This window comes from Dermacentor silvarum, chromosome 1 (assembly GCF_013339745.2).
Source record: "Dermacentor silvarum isolate Dsil-2018 chromosome 1, BIME_Dsil_1.4, whole genome shotgun sequence".
Classification (NCBI taxonomy): domain Eukaryota; kingdom Metazoa; phylum Arthropoda; class Arachnida; order Ixodida; family Ixodidae; genus Dermacentor; species Dermacentor silvarum.
The window spans coordinates 30,590,026-30,615,404 of NC_051154.1; the positions used below are offsets into that span (position 1 = coordinate 30,590,026).

At 45.7% G+C, this 25,379-nt stretch overlaps 1 protein-coding gene across 2 annotated transcripts in view; it reads right to left on the bottom strand.

Annotated features, from left to right (window-relative positions):
* Positions 1 to 3,458: 3,458 nt before the first annotated feature.
* The window catches only part of LOC119459181 (serine/threonine-protein kinase 10-like), a 69,220-nt gene continuing 47,299 nt past the window's right edge, over positions 3,459 to 25,379 (bottom strand). For both annotated transcript variants that reach the window (XM_037721008.2, XM_049666140.1), the window contains exons 19-21: positions 18,956 to 19,081; positions 16,335 to 16,448; positions 3,459 to 5,241 (exon numbers count right to left, since the gene is read on the bottom strand). In XM_037721008.2, coding sequence (XP_037576936.1) covers positions 5,086 to 5,241; positions 16,335 to 16,448; positions 18,956 to 19,081 — 396 coding nt within the window. In that variant the 3' untranslated portion in view covers positions 3,459 to 5,085. The remainder of the gene's footprint in view (positions 5,242 to 16,334; positions 16,449 to 18,955; positions 19,082 to 25,379) is intronic.

Here is a 25,379-nt window from a genome sequence, read left to right on the forward strand (position 1 = left end):
TCTTGCCTCCTACTTACTTTCATTTCTCTTCTAAAACTCACCTTAATATGTTTGTGATCACTACCTAGACTTCTGGAGCCCTATTCATCTATGTTCATTACCTTTAGCCTATCATGCATCCTATGTGACATTAGTGCATAATCTATCGTCGACTGCAGGCTCCCTACCTCCTATGTTATGTGCCCTTCACACTTCTTAGTACTGTTGCATACAACTAAGTCATGCCTTACACATATCCAGCATCATGTTGCCTGTTGAGTCCGTGTACCCATCCATGTTTTTTATGTGTGCGTTCATGTCTCCTAGTATAATAATCTCGCACCCTCCTCCTAGCTCATTAATGTCACTTGATATGCATTCCAGCATTTTTTTGTTTTCCTCTTTGGCATTTGCTCCTGTCCACAGGTATACAAAGCCAAGGAGTGTGTGCTCTCCTGCCACTTTCCCTTTTAGCCATAAATGCTCCTTGCATTCCTGTTTGACCCTTTGCCAATTCATACTTTTATGAATAAATGCCCCAATTCCACCCCCTTTTCTGCTGCCCTCTGTTCTATTGCAATATTCCCATGCATGCATAGTAGTGGTTGCTCTATGTCCCTAAGATGTGTCTCCAGAAACCCATATACCATCAGCTTTTCCTGCCTTAGTTGCTCGTCTATCTCCTCCCACTTCAGCCTATTCCTGCCACCTTGCATGTTAATATACCCTATGTCCGAATAACCTTGCCACTGGTGCTTACGTCTGTTTCTTCTCCTACAGTTTCTTGAATCTTGGGGCCTCGGGGCTCTGGGTCCCCCAAAAAAGCCCTAGCTTTTTTTTGTATGGGTCCGGTCCAGCAGCGCCGCGGCGCGAGAGTTTCACAAGAAAAGTTCCTCGCTCCTCCCATGCATTCGCGCGGCGCTTTGGACACTCTCCAATATTCTAGGTCACTCTAGAAGAGTGCTTTCCCGCTCTAGCCTCAGCGGGAGAGCGCTGTTCGGCCCACTCGACCATTGTCTAGTACACTCTATCACAAACCTAATTACAACAAACATGGAAGTCCTAAATGCGGGTTGTCCGTCGCCACTACTTCATGAGATTTTAAAGCGAAGCTTCCTTTACGGCGCTTGACAGATTTTGATGCTGCATTGGTTGGACTGTGGGAGATCAGTCTGCCGTTAGCGTTGTCGTACTGCGGGCGACACTAGAGAGGTTTAGCTTGTCCAGTAATTGGGTAAATGCAGGTGGACCGGGCGTTGGGGCGGAGGCGTAAACGTAAGCGGCCTGTATGGTGTTTCCACCTGGTGGCGCAGAGATCAAACAGACAAAAACAGCTAATATTGCAGTAACCAAGTGTATTCTACTTCGCTGCTGGTGCAAATTTTCAGCAGCGACGTAATCGCGTCGTTGTCGAAAACTGCAGCGGCGGCGGAGTGGACGCAAAAGTTTCGCAGGCTTTGCTTCGTACCGCCGATGTGAAAATATCGTTGACACGGCATGAAGCATATCTTTGGTCGCCAACTCTCAAATTCAACAAAATCGATTTCTTTTATTGCGATAGGAATTATATGGACACTTCCAAGAGCATTTCTCTCGTCGCTGTCGCCGTGATGTTCCGTATAAAGTCCAAGTGTGATAACACCGAGACCGCGCCTTGTATGCTGTGCTGCGGGTGCTAGGGTGAGCCGAGGATGGTGGCTCCATCTCGCGCGCGCAGAGGAGGAAGTGCGCAGTCTTCCATCGCGTGCAAGACACTGGGGGGAGGCGATCTACTCCGGCGGTGGCTGCATAAGGCTGACGCACTGGAGTTTTCAAAGTACTGTGGCGCAGCCTGGTGGTGTGCAACGAAGTTGGCTGGGTAGGTTACGAAGGCCTTGCATGCTTCATGCGTTGTATTGAATTCTGCAAGTAGTTTTCAGACTCGAAAAGTGCTTTAAACGTATGTACGACCTTTTGCACTACCGCCTGCATTGTCGGGACTCAGACATGGAAAGCGAGCACTCTGTTTCGACAAACCACATTGAAAGCAGAGGGACCTGACGATTACGCCGAGCAGCGCGCGGTCCCGGAGCGCGCTAGCCGCTGTTATTGTTGCTTGGTAAATTGTCCTGATGTGTGGTACTAGCGGTTATCCAGAAAGCCGTATGAAGTGGAGCAACGGGAGCGCTGAATACGTGCTGTTCGACGCGTGAAGTACGCAACAGAAATGCTGTCTGCAACATATACATGTAGGGTATTTACAACCTATACATGTAATATAAGCAACGCGGCTCGTTCACCTGCCAAGGGCCCCGAATGACTTAATGAGGTTAAACGAGACAAGGTTTACAAAGGGCTCCGTCAAGGCCAGCCAACACGGGGCAGATTACAAAACCATGCCTGCCAGCATGCGAATTAGCGAACTGCCACCGCGCACATACACAATGTGAAGAATTTTGTGGACACAAATGTTGAAAATTACGCGTAACTGCCGTGCATGCTCCAAAAGTGCTTGCGTGATTGACTGTGCTGCAGAAACGGCATAGACCCACTGCGGCCCGAATTCGGGTCGCCGACGGCTGCGGCCATGGTTGACCTTTCAGGATTCCATTTCGTCGTTTATTGCAGATCATTTTGGGTTTCTTTAAGAGCAATGTCTTCGTCCATTCATTGTCGCTAATCGCGCAAACATGCCTCGTAGAACGAATGTCCTACGACTTGCTATAGGCAGCGCGCCGAAATAGTCCCTGCAATCTCCTGCACGTCGTAAACGTACTGGGCGTTGAACAGCTTCCTGCCTTTTCAAAGAGTGCTTGGCCTGAATAATTCTAGTACGCCTGAAATTCGCCGAAATCCAAACCACAGTAAAAGCGAAAGCGGCAGCTCCATTGCGCTCCTGAGCTTTCAGCAGCCTATGGCCACCTTTTTCCTACTCGAAACCAACGAACTCGCCGTAGGGCGCGCTGTTTAGCGCCGCCTGGGTTGCGTGTCTTTCAGCGAGCTGCGATGGGGACAGAGTGCGCCGAGTGCCGAGAGCTTCGTGTGCGCTGTGCTCTCGCCGCGTAGAAGCGAGAGGCAGCACGAAGCTCAAATCGCTCACTGCTGCTGCCGCTCTTCACACCAGTGTTTCAACAGCGAGTGTCGTGGTGAGAGTCGATAAAACTACTATACTTCGCATACCTTCCTAGTAATTTGCCATCGCAATCAATGCTTCGCCTATCGGGCAAAACCTGATACTTTTTTGTCATTAAAGTTTAAAGTTTTTTTCTGATAACCCAATAACCTGGAAATTTTTACGGCCCTTTTCAGGTAAGGAAAATCAGTCGGCGACTGCATTTATTTGCATAAAAGGTCATCTTTTAATTATTATAATGAAATTGTGACATAACGAAGTAAAGTGCCGATTTTACCAACTTCGTTATATTGAGGTTCAACTGCATTATGAAGTGATGCAGTGCTAGTGTATATGATCCTTTGTAAAGCAAACACAAAGAGAAGCATTCAAAACATGTCAAAGCTTTATTATGCTTAGCAAGCTTCTGAAAATATTGTGTACTAAAAGTATACCACTCTTTTTTTGATATGGTATGAAAATTAGTAGTCTCTACGCATAAGTGTACCAAACTATGTACAGCATGTTGGAACTGTTAATTATGCCAGTTTCAACAAAGCACTTTTGGAAATGTGACCTTGACAACTGGCACAAACAAAGGAAGATCTCTGCAGGCAGCCCGTCTGTTTCATATGCACACAAGTACTGTAAAAGCCATCCTCAAGCATGTTAGATGGCAAATCTGGTATGGCATGCTAAGTGCTTATTCTGGTTAACAGCAAACCCTACACATATTAGAAAATGGGCTACATTCATTCTTATTTTGAGTCCTATCACACACAACCATGCCAAGCTATAAAACAAAGCATATTCTGCCAACACCTTGGAACTGCACTACTGGAAGGCTTGGCCATTTTGGTCTTTTATCACTGCTCACAGTTGTGTTTGGTTTTTGAGACAATTCACAGAAGCTCTACGCTAGCAAAGCATGGTTGCCTGCACAGACAGCACTGGTTCTGCCAGTTCACCAGGAACAGTTACACATTTTTCATGCTTCACTGACACACAACAGATGGTGTCTGCATTCTGTACACAGCGACATTAAAACAAGAGGCTATACTTTGAACACTGGAAAATGTAGACAATGTGACAGTACCTATGTCACCCAATATTTTGCGACAGGAACAATGACTGCAAATGGCAACATTACAGTTACCCAAATAGGCACAATTAGACATTTTGACACGTTGTAATGCACATGTGTCCACTGTCAATAAAACATTGCAGATATATTCTCCACAAATCAAGCAGAACTGCCACTTGTCCAATTAAGTCACATCATAGAGCAGTGTGAACGAGTAAAATCTTGTGGAGATGGACTTCTCACAGGCCATGACACACAACGAAGGCAGTGTCTTCCAGAGAACATCAAATTAAAGTACATAAAGATGTAGAGGAAAAAAGACACTGGTAGTAAGTTTCAAAGAGTCAGGCACTTTCGAGCCATTGCACCACAAAGCACTGTCATACAGCATCTCTGTGCAATAAAACCAAGTGAGAAACCATCTGCACTGAAGTCTTTAGGCCCCTGTGCTAGTGAAAAACAAGACACTGGCAAAATGTACAGTATGAAGCCGCATGCAACTATGTCACAGAATCGGCTTCAAGTGTTTCTAGTTGTGTTGAGCTATGCACCTTCAAAAAAAAAAAAAAAAGGAAAATTATAGAGATGACATTTAATTAACATCTTAGTAATGCGTACACTTTACTACCACATATAACCGGCTGACAACACAGTAGCTCACATTGCAATGTGCCTGACATGTTAAAGAGTCCTTCTGGCATTTTGCCACCTGTTCTTGACTATGGCGGTGTAGAGCATTTCTCCTGTATGAAACAAGTAACTATTATGAGTCCTTGAAAGGTTCCCAGAGAACAAATGCCCTCAGGCAATGCGCCATAAAAGCAAACATCTTATATTACTGAGAGGTGCTTCAAGAATTATGCCTTGAAGCAACGAGAAAAACACTACTACCAAGTGTTAGCTATTTGAAGCCTATATGAAGATCCTAAACTCAGTAGCTCGGATGATATGAAGTGTCTAAAGTCCGTGGGGGTCCTTGTAGCGTCACTTGTTCCCGATCCATGTTGGCATAGTCATTGAGGAACGTACTTGTGCCATAGAAGCGCTCCTGTTCTTCACACTGCCGTGCGAAGTCTTCCTCCAGTTTCTGTAGTTACAATGCCAGAATCACAAGTAAGAAAACATTACAGCAATTGTGTAAAGTACAGTCAACGACCGATATTTCGGACACCTTCTTTCTGCCTCATTAAGCCAATGTATAAGGACATCTAAAATGTCGGATGCTGAAACCATTCACAATTAATTTTCTGGACTTCTTATGGTTTCCGCTCGTCTGAAACCACTGCCATTTTGATTATCTTGCAGCCTCGAACCAGCGCTCTTGTGGCCGATCCGGTGGCAGCATTAGCCCCTGCTAATGCTGCCACCGCAAGCTTCCTCCTGTTCGATGCTTTGTTTATTATTGAAAGAATTCACCACTCTCAGCAATGGCGCCGACTCTGCCTTGTCATCCTTTGAAGAACAGCAAGCACGGCACAGGTCTAGAAAACTACCTGTCACGGTACATAGTATGTGCTCCTTAATTATACACGCGTGCACCAGCCGTCTTTCGTCACAGCACGAGCACTGATATGCCTAATAAGTGCACTGGCAGGCCTTCAGAGCTATTTTGGATGTGCCTGTGGCGATTTGACCCCTTGGGGGCAGTAAGATGCATGCATTCATTTTTTCGGACTGTCCAATTATTCGGATGTTTTCACGACCTCTAAGGAAGTCCGAAAAATCAAACATTGACTGTATATCGAATTTATTTACATAGAATTATCCCTTATATCGAACAATTTCTGAATACTAAAAAGTTCCAATGAGAATTTATAGCAAAAAAGTACGGTTACATCGAACAAAAATAGCAGCGACTGCTGATATATCGAACTTCAAACAGCACAAAACTGCCCCAGAAGGTGGCATTATCAGGCTATGGCTGGGTGAGCTGCCATCACCCCCTCAGAAAAAACGGTTTAGCCTGGCTGCATCTGTGCGGCTCTACCGTGCTATGGCTAGGCCCACCCCCCTTAATAATATATGATCCTGGTCTGTCCCACAGTGCTCGCTCAAACGGTCAATCAGAGCTTGCGGCTTGTGGAGGTTCGCGGAGTTCGCGCTACTCTTTCACTGTGTTGTTTTATTATGTCCCATTATCGAGTTCAGTGCGGAGCAAAAAGAAATCCGACGTTGCCGCATGATTGAAAACTGCTTCCGTCATGTTGCTTTCTGTGTTCCCTGTAATGACAGTGATAAGTCTTCCAACAGGTGCAATGAAACCATCTCCAGTATTGAGAAAGTTTGGAGCAATTCGTCAGCATTTCCAGAAACCTTAGATGGGTCAACGGCTGACAGATTAATGCCTGCGGACAAAGGTGCCGTGACCAAAGGAGAGCTTGAGAATGAGGGCTTCATCGCCGATGTCATGAATCACGACACGAGTGAAAGGAACAGTGAGAACAACTCGAATACTGAGCCCACCTGCTCCAACTTGATGCATGAGATCGCCCTGTTCTGGCGCTTCTGCACTAACGTGGAAGGCTGCAGCCTCAGCTGCTAGGAGTCCTTGGACAACGTGGAAAAATTATGCATATCCCACGCACTGTGGGAATCGACGTAAGCGAAGCTTTCTGTGCTGTTTGCTTAGACTCATAAAAATCCGAGGACACTTTAGCACTTATGAGTTGTGATTGCGAAAGCATTAATGTCCAATTGAATTCAGCTGCGCAGTCCTTTGAGTTATGAACACCTTGCGGGCAAGCAAGCACGTTTTGATTCTGCCTTACTGAGGAGCAGTTAGAATGCAGGCAAGAGCTTGCGCAGACAAGAAACGCACGGATAGCACTAGCTTCCGAGAGCGAGGGTGAAGTGGTGTTGCGGCGATGCCATCTTCTATCGCGCAACACCACGGCAGCAGGTGTTCTCTTTTGCCTGCTCTGCTCCATCCAGACTCGAGCCAGCAAGCGTAAGTCAGTGTCGCAGTCAATTGGAAGTTTCGCCTGCTACAGATGCCGCTGGCTTTTTCACTCAATGGGCTATTTGACGGTTTTGTATCAATAATTAGTGCCAATGTTGATGGCGAATGTTTAATTTCTTCAGCGTTTAGTTCAATATAAGTGGTGAGCCGATGCTAAACGTTACCTTGCAAGCACAACTAGTGTCTGCATAGCCATGGCTTCCTATATACTTTCTGTGCTCGGGCAGGTCGCCTGCTAGGGGTGCTGCTACCCGAGAATAGTGCGCTAGCTGCCGTGCATAGCTTAAGGCATGAAAAATTGCGTGTGCGCATTTCCATTAACGTCAAATCGGGACAATACTCATTTGCCTCGCTTGCCGGCAGTTCACTGGTTTGCCGAGAGATCGCCACCTTTCTGCAGCAGCCCACGACTGGGAAAAAACTTGTCTTCTGTCTTAGATTAATGCGGTGAGCTGCGGCAGGGTATTGAAGGACTGTGGCTGTGGCGACACTGTCGGTGCGGCATTGGGGCCGTCTAGGAGCAATGCAAATGAGAGCCTTCTGGCCGAAAAGAAGACATTGCGGTGGTCATGAGTGACTTATGCTACTTTAAGTGATTTGATGGGACGCTTTGCAGTTGATACCCAGTGGTACGGCGTTTTGTTGTGTACCTCGATGTACCTCGTACAATAAGAGAAAGGTCCTGGGCATCTCATTTCATGAAATTCCAAGCGATGAAGAACTTCGAGAGAAGTGGCTCAAAGTTATATATAGGAACAACTGGACTCCGGATTTCACCTCCTGCTACTAGAAAAATCTCTGAAGACAGGCATTGCGTCAACATAGAAAAGGAGCAACATGATGGACACGGAAGACAGCACATGCTCGTTGCTACGCTAGCAACCGAGAGTAAGCACTACGCCAGAACCATCCGATGAATTTCCCAAACAGGCAATAGCAGCGCTGGTCAACTACATTACCCGCCGCAAAGAAACGCTTCGTTCGCCAGAATGTGCAGCACTAGCGATGGTTGGCGGATACCTGTCGAGAGCTGTTAATGAGCGCGTATCTTGCAAAGAATGCCTCAGTTTGTTGACAAAGCCCAAGCCCTCGGCGCAGTCAGATTCTCTGTTAGGCTTCAAGACAGAGGCGGTGTGTTGTATCCGTCAGATGAACCCGTAGTTGTGCTGAACTCTTTGCAAAAGTATATTGAAGTAGTGCTCGCTAAGCGAAGAAATTTTAGGCAGCCGCTGCGGGAGACTGTCGTGAATGCTGCTCAAGTGCTGCGAGAGCGTGAACTATTCAAGTGTTCAGTGCCTGAGCATCACAAGAAGCTGTTGGAGAACATGCTGACAAAGTTCTTCCGTCCTCTATTCACTAATTTTGCCCTGAAGATAACGGACAAGGACGACATCACAAAAGTTTTTTCACAGAAGCCCCTGTCACGAAAGCTCCACAAACTTTAAATCCAATTGACGTCAATAAAAGTGCTTTTTGTGTAGTTATTAGAGCCAATATTGTTTTTCCACAATGACATAGAATACATATGTAATGTTAAGCAGAAGGAAAATGAAGCTTCATAGTAGTACAGATGAGAGCTGTGGTTTACCTTATATTTTTTTTCTTCCTGCGGCAGAGGCAATTCGCAGCGGCCTGTACGCGTCTGTGTCGGCGTTAAACGCCCGCAGATGTCGTAAAACGATAAAATCGACAAAAAAAAAAAAAAAAAAAAAAAAAAAAAGCGAGAGAGAGAGAGAAAGAACGTGATATATGGGTACGCTACAGCGCACGCCGCGGTAGCGCGTTCCGTATGTCTATTCTGGGGTAGCACCGCCAGCTGGTGGTGAGCGACGGAACTAGGCGCGACGACCGGTTCCCTGCGTTCTCGGTGCCGATGCGCAGGCATGAAGTATACAGGAGGCTATAGCATAGCACACAGACCACACAGCAAGACGCGTTTGCTTGAGGCGCTGTGCACCATTGTTCATAACCTCTGAAGGTTAGCATTGTCAATGCCTCACACGGCACACCACATGGTGGCAGAAGTGTTTAACTTTAATTGAAATTACATGGGGCTGTAGGTGCCAAAACCACAATCTGATTATGACGCATACCGTAGTGGCAGACTCCAAATTAATTTTGACCCCCTGGGGTTCTTTAACGAGCACTTAAATCTAAGTACATGAGTGTTTTTGTATTTTGCCCCTGTAGAAATGTGGCTGCCGCGTTCAGGATAGAACCCTCGACCTCGGGCAATGCCATAGCCGCAAAGCTCCCACGGCGGGCACAGAAGTTTTCATTTGACGTGCGACCGCTTCCGTAGTGTTGCCTAGACGCTACAGTGCTTTAAGTGGCAAGGCTGTCATTTACTCGTTTCGTGGCTGCGTCAGTCCTACCCATTCTCTGCCTCCTTTCAATCATTTTATCTACCTCCCCTCTGGACTGTTGCACATTAGTAGAAAGGTAAGCGCTGCAGTTTCTGCAATACTTTTGTGGGGGGTCACGGCTAATTACAGCTGTCAAGAGCATAGGTTCTCAAAGTGGGTTCCGCGGAACCCAGGGGTTCCGCAGGCCCCTCCTCGGGGTTCCGCGAGCCACTGATAAATATTCCCTGGTTTTTATTTTTTATTCAAACAAAACTCGCAGTGCCATTGGCATTATTGCGAGGGGCATAATACAGAATAAAACAAATCAACAGAGTTTTGGCTCACAACCTCAACCGGTAACAAATTCCACTCCGATGTGGTCCTCGGAAAGAAAGAAAACTTAAAAAGGTTAGTCCTGGGGGCATACTCCCGAACCTTGAACACATGGTCTCTTCGGGTGGATAAGTAATATGGAGGACGCAGATATGACGAGGCCTTGATTCCAGTTTGATTATTATATATAGCGTAAAAAAGCTTGAGGCAAAGATTTCTGCGGCGTTTGCTTAGAGGAGTCCATCCTAGATTTCTTTTTAAATTCCGTTGCACTATCAAGCTGATTGTACCGCCCCAGGACATACCTTGCAGCACTAGACTGTATGTGTTCCGACGCTTTAATTTGTACAGAATGGGACGGATCCCACACAGGGCAGGCGTACTCAAGTAATGGCCTTATGTAGGCTTTGTATGCAGCCTCTTTGACGTGACTTCCCACGTGCTTGAGATTCCTTCGAAGGAAACCAAGTGAAGCTCCAGCCTTGCGCACAATGCAGTCAATGTGCTCGGCCCATGATCCATCCTCAGATAAAGTCACTCCGAGATACTTATACGGAGATTCCTGGCGAACAACTTAATCTAAATAGTAGCGATACTGCAGTTTATTAACTTTTTTTGTGAAGCTGACATGCACGCATTTATTAATGTTTAAATTCATTCTGTTTAAACTACACCACATTTTGATACGATGGAGATCTTCCTGCAGCTGTATGCAATCCGCCCCACTGCCCACATTACAGTACCTTGTCAAAGACAAAAAGTAAGAGCATGACTTTCATGCCAAAGACTTGTTCTAGGGGGTATTGCTATTTTTATTTGTTTGAAAGCATTCTAAAGGTGAGAAAAAAGCAGACCAACAGTGAATGTGAATATATTTTTCTTATTTTCACTCATTGTTACTTTTGATTGTAATTTATAAAAAGATGCTAGAGTAACAGAAATAGCATCACCCACTAGATCATTTCATTATGAATACACTGATACCAAACTTGTTATTGTCACCTCCACAACATCATAGACAAAAGCCCCGTAAGACTGAATGCGGTGTGTAAAAACATTGAACTGAGAAAAACGCACTTGAAGTTTAGACAGCTGCAACTTTTTCTAGAATCCAGCTACAGCAATATTAATGACATCATTTTGTAGCTCTATTCTTCACGAGAATGACTATACTAAATGTATGACTGTACCCTGGTAGAAAACTGGGAAAAGCTTGTTATAAAGCCATGTACTGCCCCTAAACCAGCATGAGAAACTACATTTACCACTTCATGTGCCCGTTCCAGTGGCCTGCAAGCTAAATGAATACAAAAATTGTATAATAAGGTAGCCTTTCCATAGACAAATAAACTTACACAATGTTCAAGTCAAAAAAGCATGCACTTATACTCATGTCACACGGGCGTTTGGAAGGCCTTCCAACCGATAGTTAGTTGACTCAAAGGTCAAGTTCGAGCTGCTACACGAGCGGTTTCGAAGGCTGCCGAGTCAATAGTCTATCAAGTCAACGCAGCACCCTACAACTCTATCGAAATCTCGATGGCCTTTGAGCAACGGAAGCGGAAACAGCGCGAACATGCCCTCTCGTTCACAGTGTGCTCGTACTCACGGTTAGAAGGAACAAATCAAACCAAAATGCTCTAAAAAGACTATATACAGTGCAGTCCACATATAACGATACCACATATAACGATCTGTTATTCACTGCATATCGGATATAACGATAGAAATTTTGCTTCTGGGCGGTGTTTTTAATGCAGAATAATCGTGAAAATTGCGTTCCTACGTTGCCCTTAATTGGGACGGGGCGAAAAGTTTGCCTACGCGAGTTCGTATCTGCCGCCATTACCACGCAGCGCATCCCGCCCGCGCGCCAATTGCTAAAGCCATGGAGAGCATCGCAAGTTGGTGCAGCGTGCACAAGATGGCGCCAGCTGCCTCGCCCCCGCGTCACCGGCGGTCGCGCAAGGAGAGGGCGGAAGAAAGGCCATAAGCAAAGGCAATTACGAGGGTCTCGAATCTGACAGCCTTGACGTCATTAGGTAGCATGCGAGGGTTTATTAGCCACGTGCCTGCTCTCCCAAGATCACGTGTATCGTGACGCCATCGGGCTAAAAAGGATGTTCCACATCCGCCCACTATGGTTCTGAGTCCAGTCATCGCGTAGTGCGAAATGGCTTCGACGCTTCCCGTGCCATCTGTGCCGACGAGACGCGGCAATTACAAGACTCTGTCTATAGCGATAGCCAGACACTGTCGGAAATAAGGCTGACCTGATCGCGCGTAAGCGTGCATCCGTACAGTCGCGCATTGACAATTTCTTTCCGTCCACTGGGACCATAAAGGTACTTTTTTCTGGCGAATCCTTTTTTTCGGACTCTTGATTATTCGGATTTTTTCGCGGTTCCCGTCGAGTCCGAATAAACGGTCGGCGACTGTTGTGTGCCATATCAACACCGTATTGGGTGCCGCTGGACGCGCTGGCTAACGATCCGATGACATCAGATGGGCTGTAGCTATGCCCAGTATAATCAATGGCGACGTTAGATGTGCCGCTTCGGACGCGGTGGTTCCGGCCGTTCGGGTAGCGCGCCTTTGTACGCGATCTTCGGCCGTGCTTTCCATGGACGCTTTCGTTTTTTTTCCGTAAGATTGGCGCATCATCTTTAGACGAGCGCAACACGAAAAGGCGGTGCGTGAGCCGCGTGAACGCAAGCGTAGCAGACGACCACGAGAAATCGAGAGCGACGGAGGACTGATAAGGCGCACGCAAAACAAAAATAAAAAGCAAAATGGCCGCCTCGGTGGCTGCGCCAGAACAATGGCAGCCGCGAGACGGGGGGCTCGCCATACGCGCGTGCGCTCAGCCCAATCAGAGGCCCGGAACTACTCTTCGGAAAAGCGGCGAGAGTAGTCGTTCAGCTTGAGCGGCGCCATTTTGAGCTGGCGCAAAATGCTCACACACACACAAAAAAAAAGCAGCTACAAAACAAGCCCAAGATGGCGGCAGTCGGCTGGCGGCTGGCGACTGCATTCACAGCTATCACCACCAACCCTATTGTGATAAGCACCTTCACTTATCTGTTTCACAGTGCATAGGCCGTAGTAACGTTGGAAGCGTACTGCACGCATTTAATAGGCGATAACCCAAACGCACCACGTTACCTGCTGCAGCCGGCGCAAAGGAAGCATCATGTATCGCTCTGGCAGCATCGTATTTCGATGTTGCCCGCCAGTTTGATGTATATATTTCATGGAGCAATATTAAAACACTATGAAAAAAACAATGTGTGTCTCAGGTCGCTTGGATTCTACCAGCTTGACATGCCTCCCTGTCTCATGTCCCAAGGATTCGCACTGATTGGGCACATCAATACTTCACACCAAAATGTCCGCCACAAAGAGACTGCTGACACGGGCTGAATTCGAGGAGCGCAAACATAAGCTTGCTGAAGCAGTAAGAACGACAATGCGCACCTCGGGCTGCTCGAGCTCCACCAGCTTGGTTCGTGTCGGCATCTTGCGCTGCAACGCTTTGCCTTACATTGATATCAACTACAGTTGAGTGTCAATTTTTTTTAGTGACTTCCAATCGTACATTTTCTCGATTAGTTGTTTTCTCTCGCATTTTTTTCAATAACGTATGAATGAGGTTCTACTGTAGTACAATGTTAAGAAATATACCGGGTGTTTTTCTAGACCATACAGAATTAAAAAAAAACTGCGTGTGGCAGATAGCACAAGCCCAGACATTGAACGGACATGCTCGAAGAGGCAGACGCTACATGCACAATAAATCGAAATGCATAATGGACTGATTAGCTAGTTTCTTTAAGTTTTAAACTAATTACTTCATGGCATATATTGCAATTGATGAATTGTAGCTAGTGAGTTTACAAGGCGCATCTACTTGGAACAAACTTTTAGGATGACAATAGTTTAGCGAAATTTCCTTAAGCGTGGACAAAATACATTGGCATGCCTCCCAACCCGTAACATTAAAATTCGCCAAAATCACGCGGCCATAACACTGAATGGGAAAGGTTTTTAAAGCTTGTCCTGACCATTCGGTTTTTGTGGGACACGCATGTACAGTCTGTTTCACACTTAGGGGAAATCTCGGAGCGCATTGCATCGCGATGTGGCGAGCGCTGGAGTCGGTTGCCGGAAGCAGCTCGCGCAGGCGCAGACGCTTGAGGTGCGTTATTTTGCGTCGGAGGTGTCGCCGCGGTTCAAGATAACGCTCCTCGAGCGTCTGCGCCTGCGCGAGCTGCTTCCGGCACCCGACTCCAGCGCTCGCCGCATCGCGATGCAATGCGCTCCGAGATTTCCCCTAAGTGTGAAACAGACTGTACTTTATTACTGATTTACCTTTAGACCAGCACACAAGCCGCAGCAAACACGTAACCGCAAGGAGTGATAAGCAACAGAGGAACTTGCATGAGTAAAGCTTTTTAAAATCAGCTGCCGTCCTTTCACTGTCACAAGGCTTCCAACAGGAGGTTCAGAGACCAATGAGTGAAAGGTTTTCGCGAACAGAATCAGGTTTCTTTTTTTTTTTTTATACAACCTCACTTAACATTCATAAAATCGTAGAATGAGAAAAACACGTACACACACACACACCTGGCATATGTCATGACTAGAGACCGGATTTTAGGCAAATGCCTTTTTTGTTCCTTGCGCTCCTATCGCCCCATTTTGATATATGAGCATGAATTAGAGCTTAAGAAGGGCTTTTATAGTGTTTTTATAGTGCCTACAAATGCCTATTTTGGTGTTTCTGCCTAGATGCCCATAAATGCCTATTTTCAATATCGGCGCCTATATGAACACTATTTAGCCTCAAGATTCGCTTTCGAGTGTAGTTAGAGACCGTTATTCATGTTACCGGGCAACATTGACTGTTCAGAACTCTATGGGGTTCAACCTAGTCCTTTAGTTCAAACAACTCCCGGAAAACAACTGCTAGCAGCATTGAAATGGGACGCGCCGGCCAGCATACGCCGCCGCGCTGACATTGCGCGAGCGGTTGGCGAATGCGAAACCGCGGAGAGCCGTCAGGGGAAAGGAGAGTGAAGAGCAAAAGAAGAAAGAAAAATGTGATGTGCACGCGGCTTTTGTTTTGTTTGTAATTTACTGTTTAAGGTGTTCACGCCGTCGGGCGTTCCTTCCCAGCGTACAAGATCATTCTCAGTGACAAGAGGCACAATTTTGAATCCAGAAATCTGGAGATGGTGGTAGTTTGCTATTGTTTCCACAGTCTTCCCAGTGATTCTTAGACTACGTTGCGCGTGCTCTCCAAACAGATTTATTCAAACATGTTCACTTCAAATGGGCGGAAGTGTGTTTGGCAGTGTTGGGACATCTTGCCTTGTACGTACAATTCGGATAATGTCATTGCATATGAGAAGATTGCCAGGAGTTGTACCCAACAGTCCATGGAAGTCCTCATGTAATAAATCGTAGTCTCTCTTGCATTTGTTATTTGTCTGTTTTTGTTGTGTCTTAATTAAACTGCGTCAGGCAGGCATTAAGTATCGCTTTTTTTAATCAGTATTCCCAGCTTTCAAGTATTCTTTTTCATGCCTGTTTCACTATATGCGACGCTCGAGTACAGTGGCCACTGAACATGAATATGAGCAGTGTGCTTATTGAATTAAGCCAATTGATCGTCATTAGTCCAGCAGTTTTATGGGACAATTGCACGGCTATGTTCAACTGTTGGCTCCTGTGCGCCATGCCATCATAGACAATAACGTTTCTTGTTTTTCTATCCTAGGTATAGGCCGTCTTCGTTTGAAATTATTTGCATTTATGTAAAAATGTATTGTGCCTATATTTACGACGTTGGCGACCTATAACGTTGTTTTGCCTGCCTATTATGGTGCCTAAAACGCGCTTTTTTAATGCCTAAGGATCCGGCCTCTAGTCATGACATACATCTACGACCATGTAAAGAACAACATGCACTGACAATTCATGAATGAGGTGTGTAAGTGGGGGAGCAACCCCACAAGCACCTTGTTTTTATTTTACTCTGCTGCAAAATCAGAGCAGAGCACAGACATCTAACGCCACCCCGAACACAACATCACAATAACGCCACCCACGGCTGCAGCTGTCTGTTCCAAGGCGCATAGACCAATCCCAGAGTCAGTGTACTACCAGAATGGCCCATGGCAATTTTTGGCGCTGATTGATTACGATACTTAATAATGTTTAATGCTGCTGATGTGCATAAATCATTTTATGATGGCTTAGAATGTGTTCCAACAGTTCACAATTTCTATGTAAACAGTCTTTCTTTTGTATGGAATTTTTTTTGTTACATAATACGTTACACCACGTTGTAATGAATGCCACCATAAATTACACCATTATTGTCACCGACATTGCCTTCACCAATAAATTCAGTACTGCTGCCTGCCTGGTTCCCTGAACAGAATACAATCAATAATTGCAGCAAAAGCCTTGCAGCATTTCCCTAATGGTTATGCTGGCAACGATATTTAATGCCGGCAAGGACATTTAATGCCTTACCTGCTTTCGCGGTTTCAGGTTGGCCTTCCATTCGCGCAACTCGTTGCCATGCTCCTCGTCCAGCTGCTTTAGCTTCTGGGTCTCATGCTCCATGAGCATCTTACGCTTCTCGTTCTAGAAAAAAGGGAGAAAAAAAAGTCTATACCTGGTACCTTGCCTCTGTTTGTCAAAGCGCCAGTAATACAGATAAACTCAAAGCCAAAGTAGTCATGTCGCAATGACTCATCTTATTTAACATGTTGACAGTAAACATGCACAACCATGTCATTCTTAAATATACTTGCTTATAGTAAAACCTCGTTAATTCTGAAAATGAGATAATTTAGACTCATCCTCTGGTTCCAGCAGGCGCATACATTGTTTAATGGCATCAAACTCTCGCTAATTCAGACATATTTGGCCGCACATTGGCTAATTTGGACAACTCTTGGAGCAGAGCGAACTCAAAGCAGCGCAAATGTGCAATGCAAAAGAGCAAATGCGGCACTAGCATGAAATCGCAACGAAGCGGCAGAGTCCGCATCGTCAGAGACGTCTGATGAACTAGTGGTGGACTGGGTGAAAACAGTGTGGGCTAACCGGCCGGGAGGCCTGCTGCGACGGAAGGCCCTGCTCGTATTGGACAGCTTTTGTGGCCACCTCACAGAGCGCGTCGCAAAGGCTCGTCTTGCAGAATCTCGTACGCACCTGGCAGTCATCCCCGGGGGTTTAACAAGCATGCTGCAACCACTGGATGTGTCTATTAATAGGCCGTTTAAGGCAGAATTCAGACGCCAGTACTTTGAAAGGATGGCAGTGGGCCACCACGAGAAAACGCCGACCGGACGACTAAGGAGGGCGTCACTTCAGCTGGTCGGCTCTTGGATTTTAAACACGTGGCCTGGATTTACAATGCCATGGACGGCACTGAGGACGACTGGATACATGAACGCGCGGATGACCCGAGCAGCGGCGCTGAGCCGAGTCCGAGCAGCGATACCGATGTACACATCTAGCGAGGATGTCTGCATCTAGACGCCAGATATCCCATCGTTAGGTATATATGGCACGATTAAATAGGTTTTTCCATACGTGGATCAAAAATTGAACAAAAATTTCACACTTCCGTGGAATGGCCGCACCCCATCAAAATCGCGGAAAAAAAGTGCGGCCCTTACACGAGTGTATACGGTATGCCAAGAAAGAATGATAGTTATCAGTGCTTATACCAGGGGATACTTAATTATAACATTTCATCAGAAGAGGTCTTATAATTAGTGCCAACTCCCCTTTGAGTACAGTAAAATCTCGTTAATTCATAATTCACAGGACCGGAAAAAAAAAAAAGGCCAAATTTTAACCAAATGTCGAATTATCGAGGGTATCAAGAAAACAATAAACAAATGCTAACAACGTCAACACGCTTTTACTTACTAAATGAATCAGCAAATCATGTTTCTATTTTGCACAAGCACAGTGCAGAAGCTGCAATTCTCGTTATCTCATGACTGATTATATAGCGCTCGCAGCGAGGCCGCGGCGCACGTCTTCATCTGAGACACGCTTTTCACTATACCATGCGCACATCCCGATTATTTTGTTGCCCGTGAGCTGGTCGCCAACAAATCGTCTGTCCATCAGGATGTAGCCAGTGCGCTTCATCTTCGACAGCTTTGCACTGAATCAAAGCGAAACTAGGGTTTGTCGCAACACCCGCGGACGAAACCGCGGCCGCTATTTACGCGATCATAGACGGCGACCTTGCGGCTCTAAAGGCTTGCGGCCGACGCATGCACCGAGTCAAAACGAAACTACTGTTTGCCACAACCGCTGCGGACAAAACCGTGGTGGCTCTCGACATGATCATGGATGGCGACTACGCACTTATGAAGGCACGCGGCCAGCAGCCAACGCGGTGTTATGCGCAGCGATAAACGCAAGAATAAAGGCGCATGGCAAAGGCGCATGGCAAATAAAGGCGCATGGCAAAGAGCACAATTAGGCACAATGCGTTTTGGCGTTGCTGTCAGACACGTTTCACATACGATTTCCACTGAAGGCAAATGGCCATGTGGACTCCGCCGCTTTGTTTCGGTTGGACGCTAGCGCCGTTTTTGCTATTTTGAGTCGCACATTTGTGGTGCTCTGCGCTTTTATTTTTGTAATCCTCCGACGTATACATCAGCGCGCACGCTATCGGCCTTGATCTACAAATGGGAGAAATGCGCATGGTGCTAAGTTACGGCCTCCGAGGTTTAAGTGCAAAAGCTTTGGCGTGCTGCCTGTTTTCGGAGGCTGGGTGGCTACAGGCTGCTGTCAGATTTATTGCACAGTTCGCGCGTTTCTGTAACGCACTACTATGATGTGCTTTTTGACACTCGGGAACGGGTAATGGAGGTTCTTTGGATCGAGAGCACCTTGCGGTCGCCGTCTTAAACACTTGGTGAGTGTGGAACGGAAAATTTATCAGTTGCTCGCGGAACCCCGATGATGGGCCTGCGGAACCCCCTGGGTTCCGTGGAACCCACTTTGAGAACCCATGGTCTGGACAAAGCAATATAGTTTCCCAGCAACTGTGTCATCAGAAGAGACTCACTGCACAAGCTAGCAGCAGCAGCAAAAAATGCATTTCAAATGCCTACCTGCAGCTGTTCTAGTTCCTTGATGGTCGCATCAGCAGCAGCTTTCAGCTCTTCAAGCTGGCGTCTATGCTTGAGTTCCTGGCGTTGGTGCTCAGCCTTGTATCGCTTCTTTTCTGCCTCCTGAAACTGATGGCACGAGAACATTCTGCATTAGTCTACACAGACCACAAAGGCAGGAGGCTTTTCTATGTACTTTGTTTTCAGGCAGCACTGCAAGCTAAAAAGTATAAGAAGCTTTAGCTCTGGCTCTCAAAACTCATCACAGCACAGGAAATAAATGCTTTTGTACTTTTTTTTTTTTTTTACATCGCTGCTTTTTCAGAGAGCACTTACTAGAAGGTCCTACAAGGTTCAGCTGGGCTAAAGGCCGAATGAACTGCCCGAAAGAGCTTGCTAAACCATTGCAAGGAAGCAACTATATTTAAGCAGCAACAGCAGCACACACACAAAAAGTATGTATGCACTATTAGAGCTGCAAAACACTAAATACAGAATGCAGTATTTATCAGAAACATGAAGTGCTTTGACAGTATTGAAAGGAGCGGGCCCTGGGGAATAAGGAAATCCATGACTTAGCCTCAGCATCTTCGAATTTTTCAATGATGTTCGCACAACTGATGATTTTTGATGTAGCGTTTATATTGAAGTACAAATTCTTGTGGATAAAAAACAATTTGTTTCCAAAGTTAAAGGCTCAACTAAGCACAATGAATAAAGAGATGGGTGCCTTTATGGGTATATTGATAAAGTTGACCTTCCATATTTCCACAGATGTCTACTAGGAAGAATATTCTTATAGCTCTATATATCACTACTCATAAGTTAACTCATTTTTTTTGTTTTCAAATGTCCTTGTGGGCTCATGAAGAGCATTTTCCGAACGTTTGGCTAAAGTAGATTTATCTAAAGTAGAAGCATCATGGGCTTTTGTAACAGTTGCAGCTGTAAAGCCGATGTCGTGCAAATAAAACAAGCCAAATATGTTATTGATAAGTCTATATATTCAATATCTGTATTGTGACAAATATTTTCCTTTCTAAAATACAAATGATAGTAATAGCTCTCTCAACAAGAGACAAACATGACAGTGCAGACTATCGACCAGTAGAAAGTAGAACCTCGTTCACACACTAAAAATAAAAAATGAGAGAGGAAACGTACTAACTGGGAAAAGGCACAACACGAAATCATACGTTAAAAAAAATATGCAGATCCCACGCGCTCTGGGAATTGATGTAAGCACAGCTTTCTGTGCTGTTTGCGTTAATTGACAGTATTTGGCGGTGATGTTGACAGCATACGACAGTCGTGATAAGATGTTACCTTGCCTGCACCACTTGTGTTTGTCCACGTAGTACACAGAACACAGAGAGACGTGGCATTCATTCACTAATTCCTTTATTGAAGGGAGCCCAAATGAGCAATGCTTTTCGACGACGCATTTTCTTTCTCCCGTGTCATGTTAGGTGAACCGCCACAAGTGCAGAGGGGTAAGGTTAATCCCCCGTTTCCTGACTGCGTCGGTATGGGATCCGGATGCACCCATTCCCTGCCTCCTCTCTCTACTCCCTCTCTTAATATTTTCCCTCCCTCCTCCCTGGACTGTTGTTGCTGTTGTGCGTGAGCACGGAGGCAAGCGCGGCAGCTCCTGCAATGCTTTTGCGGGAGGGGTCTCGCCTCATTACAGCATCCACAGGGCATTGTTGCGCCGGGCGCGTCTGAGGCCATTGTGGCCCTGCTCTACCGAAACGTCGTTGACATCGCCTATCTCGTCTCCCGCACCCCTGCCGTGAGCTCTCAACCACCCCGATGCGGTGGCGTGCAAGGCAGCAGCAGCAGTGGAAAAGTCGAAGGAAGAAGCAAAGAAAGCTTCACTTTAAACATTTGGCAGACTCAACTGTAGTTGACAACTACGTAATGGGAAGCGTGTGAACAGAGTGTCGTGTTACTGTTCTTCACTGTGCGCACTTTGCATCTTTTGTTTACACGGGATCTAGTAGCCGGAAAACGTAACATATGATCACAGTTTGGTGATGTACTAAACGTTGTTGCTAAAAAAGTGTGTTTTTCGGGGGGTGTATTAACCAGCAATAAAGAAGTGTAACTACATTCGGCCATTTTTTACATTCTTGATCCCGAGCGTTGGCGCTGGGAAATCATTCGAAATGGGATTGCATCAACGAGGTTCTACTGTATTTTATATATAAAGGTTCTGGAAAATTTTTTTTCTTTTGTTCTGTTTTTGTAGCAAATATGTCATAATAACACAATCGCGATATGGTTTCCAAAAGAATAGGTCCACAGCACTTGCCCTCCTTAATTTAAAAAGAGTATAACAGTTTGAAGAAAAATATAATGCAGTAGGAATATTGGTTGATTTCACTCAAGCTTTTGCTTATATCCACCATGCCAAATTACAGTAACTGTGGACTTAAACAGTCGAGTCCCGCTACAATGAAATTCATGGGACATGCAAAACATTTCATTGTGGCGGAACTTCGTTGACGCAAAATTGGTATGCTTATACCAACGCCAAACGGCAAAGCCGCAAACGAAACCGAAACCATCGTCCGGGAAAACATTGCGATGGTGTGGAGGCAAAGGTTATCAAAGTGTGAACTTCACGAGAGAATGCATTTCACACCACTGTTACAGCATTTTACGTACATTGCGGCCGACGCCTAACCCAACGCATGTGCCCGGCCGATCGCGAAACACTCATTTTGTGGCACATGCCCCGTCGCAATGAAGCCAGTTTGAATTATCACAATTTCACTGCATATTTATGACAAAGTCGGCAAGCTTGGCAAGCTTGCGCTTACCGGAAGTTTTATCTCCAGAAGTCGGTCAGCCTAGACTTCTTACGCTTCAAGGCAAGCAAAGGCGTTACGCGAGTCTCACAGTTCGTTAAAAGAGCCATCGCAATTGTCATGGGTTCTCATAAATTTTCTGATGAGGTGAAAAGGATCCATTACGTTCAAAGCAGTCGCCGGCGTCGGTGTGTATAGCGGATTGTCATTTTCTCCAGACGTCGAGACGTTAGCATCTTGACAACAGCGGTTGCGGCGTGGTCGCTCGGCACTTGAAAGCAATCTGTGACGTGCACAAAGTGAGCGCCCACGCAGGCCTCGTCTTCAAAGCGATCTGCGATGTGGGCAAAGTGCAAGTATTGCCGGTAGAGTCGTGTGCGAGTTGGGGCGAGAGACGGCAGGGAGGTCAATTCGCTCGCTGTTATTGCCGCACCTTCTCACTCCAGCATGTTGACATACACAGAGCTTGCGTGGTCATCGAGTGAGATGTGTTCATGTTTACCTGTGCACGCGTGACACCGTGTTCAGTAATTTAGTTAGCGAATGTTTACAAGTTTATACGGCCAATAAAACTGCTATGTTTAGTTAATCTGCTATCGCAATCGATGCTTCGCCTGAACTGCTAGATTTTTCCTTCCGCTTTCTGCCTCGGCGATCATATGGGCCTTCTCCTCGAGAGAGAGAAATTTACGCTTCTTTGTTGGTGTAGCCATTTCAACCGGACACAGACCACAGAAAACGGCAGCAATTGCGGTGACCCCCTGCAGTCTCACGCAAGCGCGTGATGACCACGCGTTGCTATGGATTGCAGTGGCTTAAATCGGTACTTTGAATTTGATTTCGTTTGAGAAAGCCTTGTTCAAGCGGACATACGATCATCACAGCTTTGGAAGGGCCTTCTAATTTGACTATTCGGCAGTTCCAATGTCAATTCTGTTCTAGTTTCGTTCTCGAAAAGGTCGTTGAAGTGAAAATACCGAATAAAACGCCTTCGCTATGAAGGGACTTTTTTTGTATTACTTTCTATGGGCAGCTGACGGGGAATCGGAAAATCTTCGTAGTGGCGGAAAATTCATTATAGGGGGATTAGACTGTACTCAAGTTACTTGAAAGCTCTGACATAGATGCTAGTTAGTTTTTATAAACAATTTAGTATCAGATAAGAAAATGATGCCAGGTTTACTGCAAGGAAGCATTCTTCGCCCTTTTTTTGTTTATTTAAATATTAATGACATGTCACTAAAATGAAAGCCAGTTTTTCACTCCAAGGTTAAACAAGAGTCTTTTCACAGTGATATTTAATTTAGATGTTAAAATGAACAGATATTGAAGTCAGCGAAAGTACTTGGAATTAATTTCTCCGATTCTTTGCAATAGGATGGCTGTGTTAATAATATTCTAATGAAGCTTGCCATGTAACTGGAATTTTAAACTGCATCTGGCACTTAATCCTGAAGTAGGTGAAGTTATTTAGTTCTTCCTTAACTGTTTTTTGGTTTGCACAACAGCTACAGAAACCAATTTGACAGAATTGAATGAATTCTGGGGTTTGACATGCCAAAACAACAATTTGATTATGAGGCATGCCGTAGTGGGGGACTCCGGATTAATTTTGACCATTAGGGGATCTTTAACGTGCAATTTGGCAGAATTATTGAGAACGCAGAAGTCATTGACACTGACAGACAACACACCTGTCTTGGCAACCACCAACCAGTTAATTAAAATGTTCAAGAGAATTATATCGAATGACCTCTGTCAATACAGAATATTACAAAAGTACTGTCAGTGTTACAAACATTCCCTCTTCATGAATATGGCAAATATTTGCTCAAAGAAAAATAGGAATGAAACAAGAAAAACAAATGAGGAACATTCCATATTTTCATACTAAGTACTATCTAATGAAACCAACCTAGTACAAACAAGGCAGTGTTGTATTTACGTGTACAAATGTCAGCAGCTCTTGGTTATATAAACTAGAGTTTCCTGCCCCCCCCCCCCCCCTTTTTTTCTACGGCTAGATCATCCCTCAAAAAAACATGGAGCTCAAAACAATAGCGCACTATGATATTATGTTGTGCCTTTCAGCTGCTGTCATTGTTCATAAAGAGTGTGAAGGACCCTTCTTGCCATCACTGATTGGCTTTTCCCTCCTCTTCCTGTTAGTGTCCTCTCGCAAAACAAACAAAGCAATCTATGTGTGCAGTTCTTTTACAGTGATGCTGAAAACTCCTGTTGCTTCATGGTAGCACAGACAGCCCTGGGGTCCTGAACGCTTACCCTGCTTAACTCTTTCTGTACCGTGCCCACTGGGCATCATTAGCCCGCTATCAATGGTTTGAAACATCGCTTTTGAGACCTTCCGCGCTCACGGACACAGTGTGCTATCAGACATGAAGGAGGAGAACTATATTTTAGTTTCCTAAGCAGTTGCATTTTCTTCCCGCGAAGCGGTGAATTTTGAACACGCTCTAAAGTTTTGAAATCGTCACAGTAGAAAGCAAAAATCATGTAAAAACCCAGAAAGAAGAAGAAAGCTAAAATGGCTGCCCGCTATCGATGGTTAGAAACGCCGCTTTCGAGACCTGCGCCGCTCAAGGATACACTGCGCCATAGGACGTGACGGAGGAGAACCATATTTTTGTTTTCTAAGCAGAGTCCACTTTTTTTCCCCGCCAGGCGGTAATATTTTTATGCGCTTCGAAGTTTTGTGATCGTCGAAGTATAAAGCAAAAATGGCCGCCTCTGAGAATGGCACGCACGCTTTGAAATATCACAGATCTCATGATTACGCTGCGTCTACGGCTGATTTTATCAATGGACCGAGCAGCAGCGAGTCTGAAGATGCTGCTTTTTCAGCAGACTTTGAGAGTGACGACAATGCAGACCAGCCCGGAACATCGGCGGCCGCAGCCCGGCACACCCAACTATAGTGCTTGCAGTTAAACTTTTCTAGCAATACCTGCTCAATGAAAAATTTTCCTTTTATTAGGAGACAGTGCCCATTAGATGGCAATACATTTTGTATATGTTATAATTTTTGTTAGATTTTCTTTTCTTAGTACAGTCGAATCTCGTTAATTCGAACACGCTTAATTTGAACTGCCGGTTTATTCGAACTGACGCTCTGGTCCCGTCAAAGTTATGTGTATTTCAATGGACGAAAACACCCGGTAATTCGAACGCGAAAGCATTTGCGACGGTTAATTCGAACATACCGCGGACCGACAATGCTCTCGGCAGCGTGCCGAATAACGCAGCGGCGCCTCCGACCGGCATTGCTCCGACACCGCCATAGAGCAAAAGCTTAGGAGAGACCCCTTCATGCAGCGGCGGAGGCCCAGTCCGGCCAACGAACTGCCCCCCACACCGGCAAACGCTCGCTTCCCGATAACAGCAGAAAACGAAACTTCAGGTAGCGGCTTAAGGGTACGGCCACGCTAGCGACAAAAACGCGCGGCAACGCGTCATGCCACGGGCGGCAAAAGCAGCAGGAATCGGGGGTTTTGCGACGTGCCGCGCGAAATGGGTTCCATTTCTGCGGAAAATGCCGCGTGCCGCGAGATGAAGAACCAATCAAGAGCGACGAGGGTAACGTCACGGAGCCATCA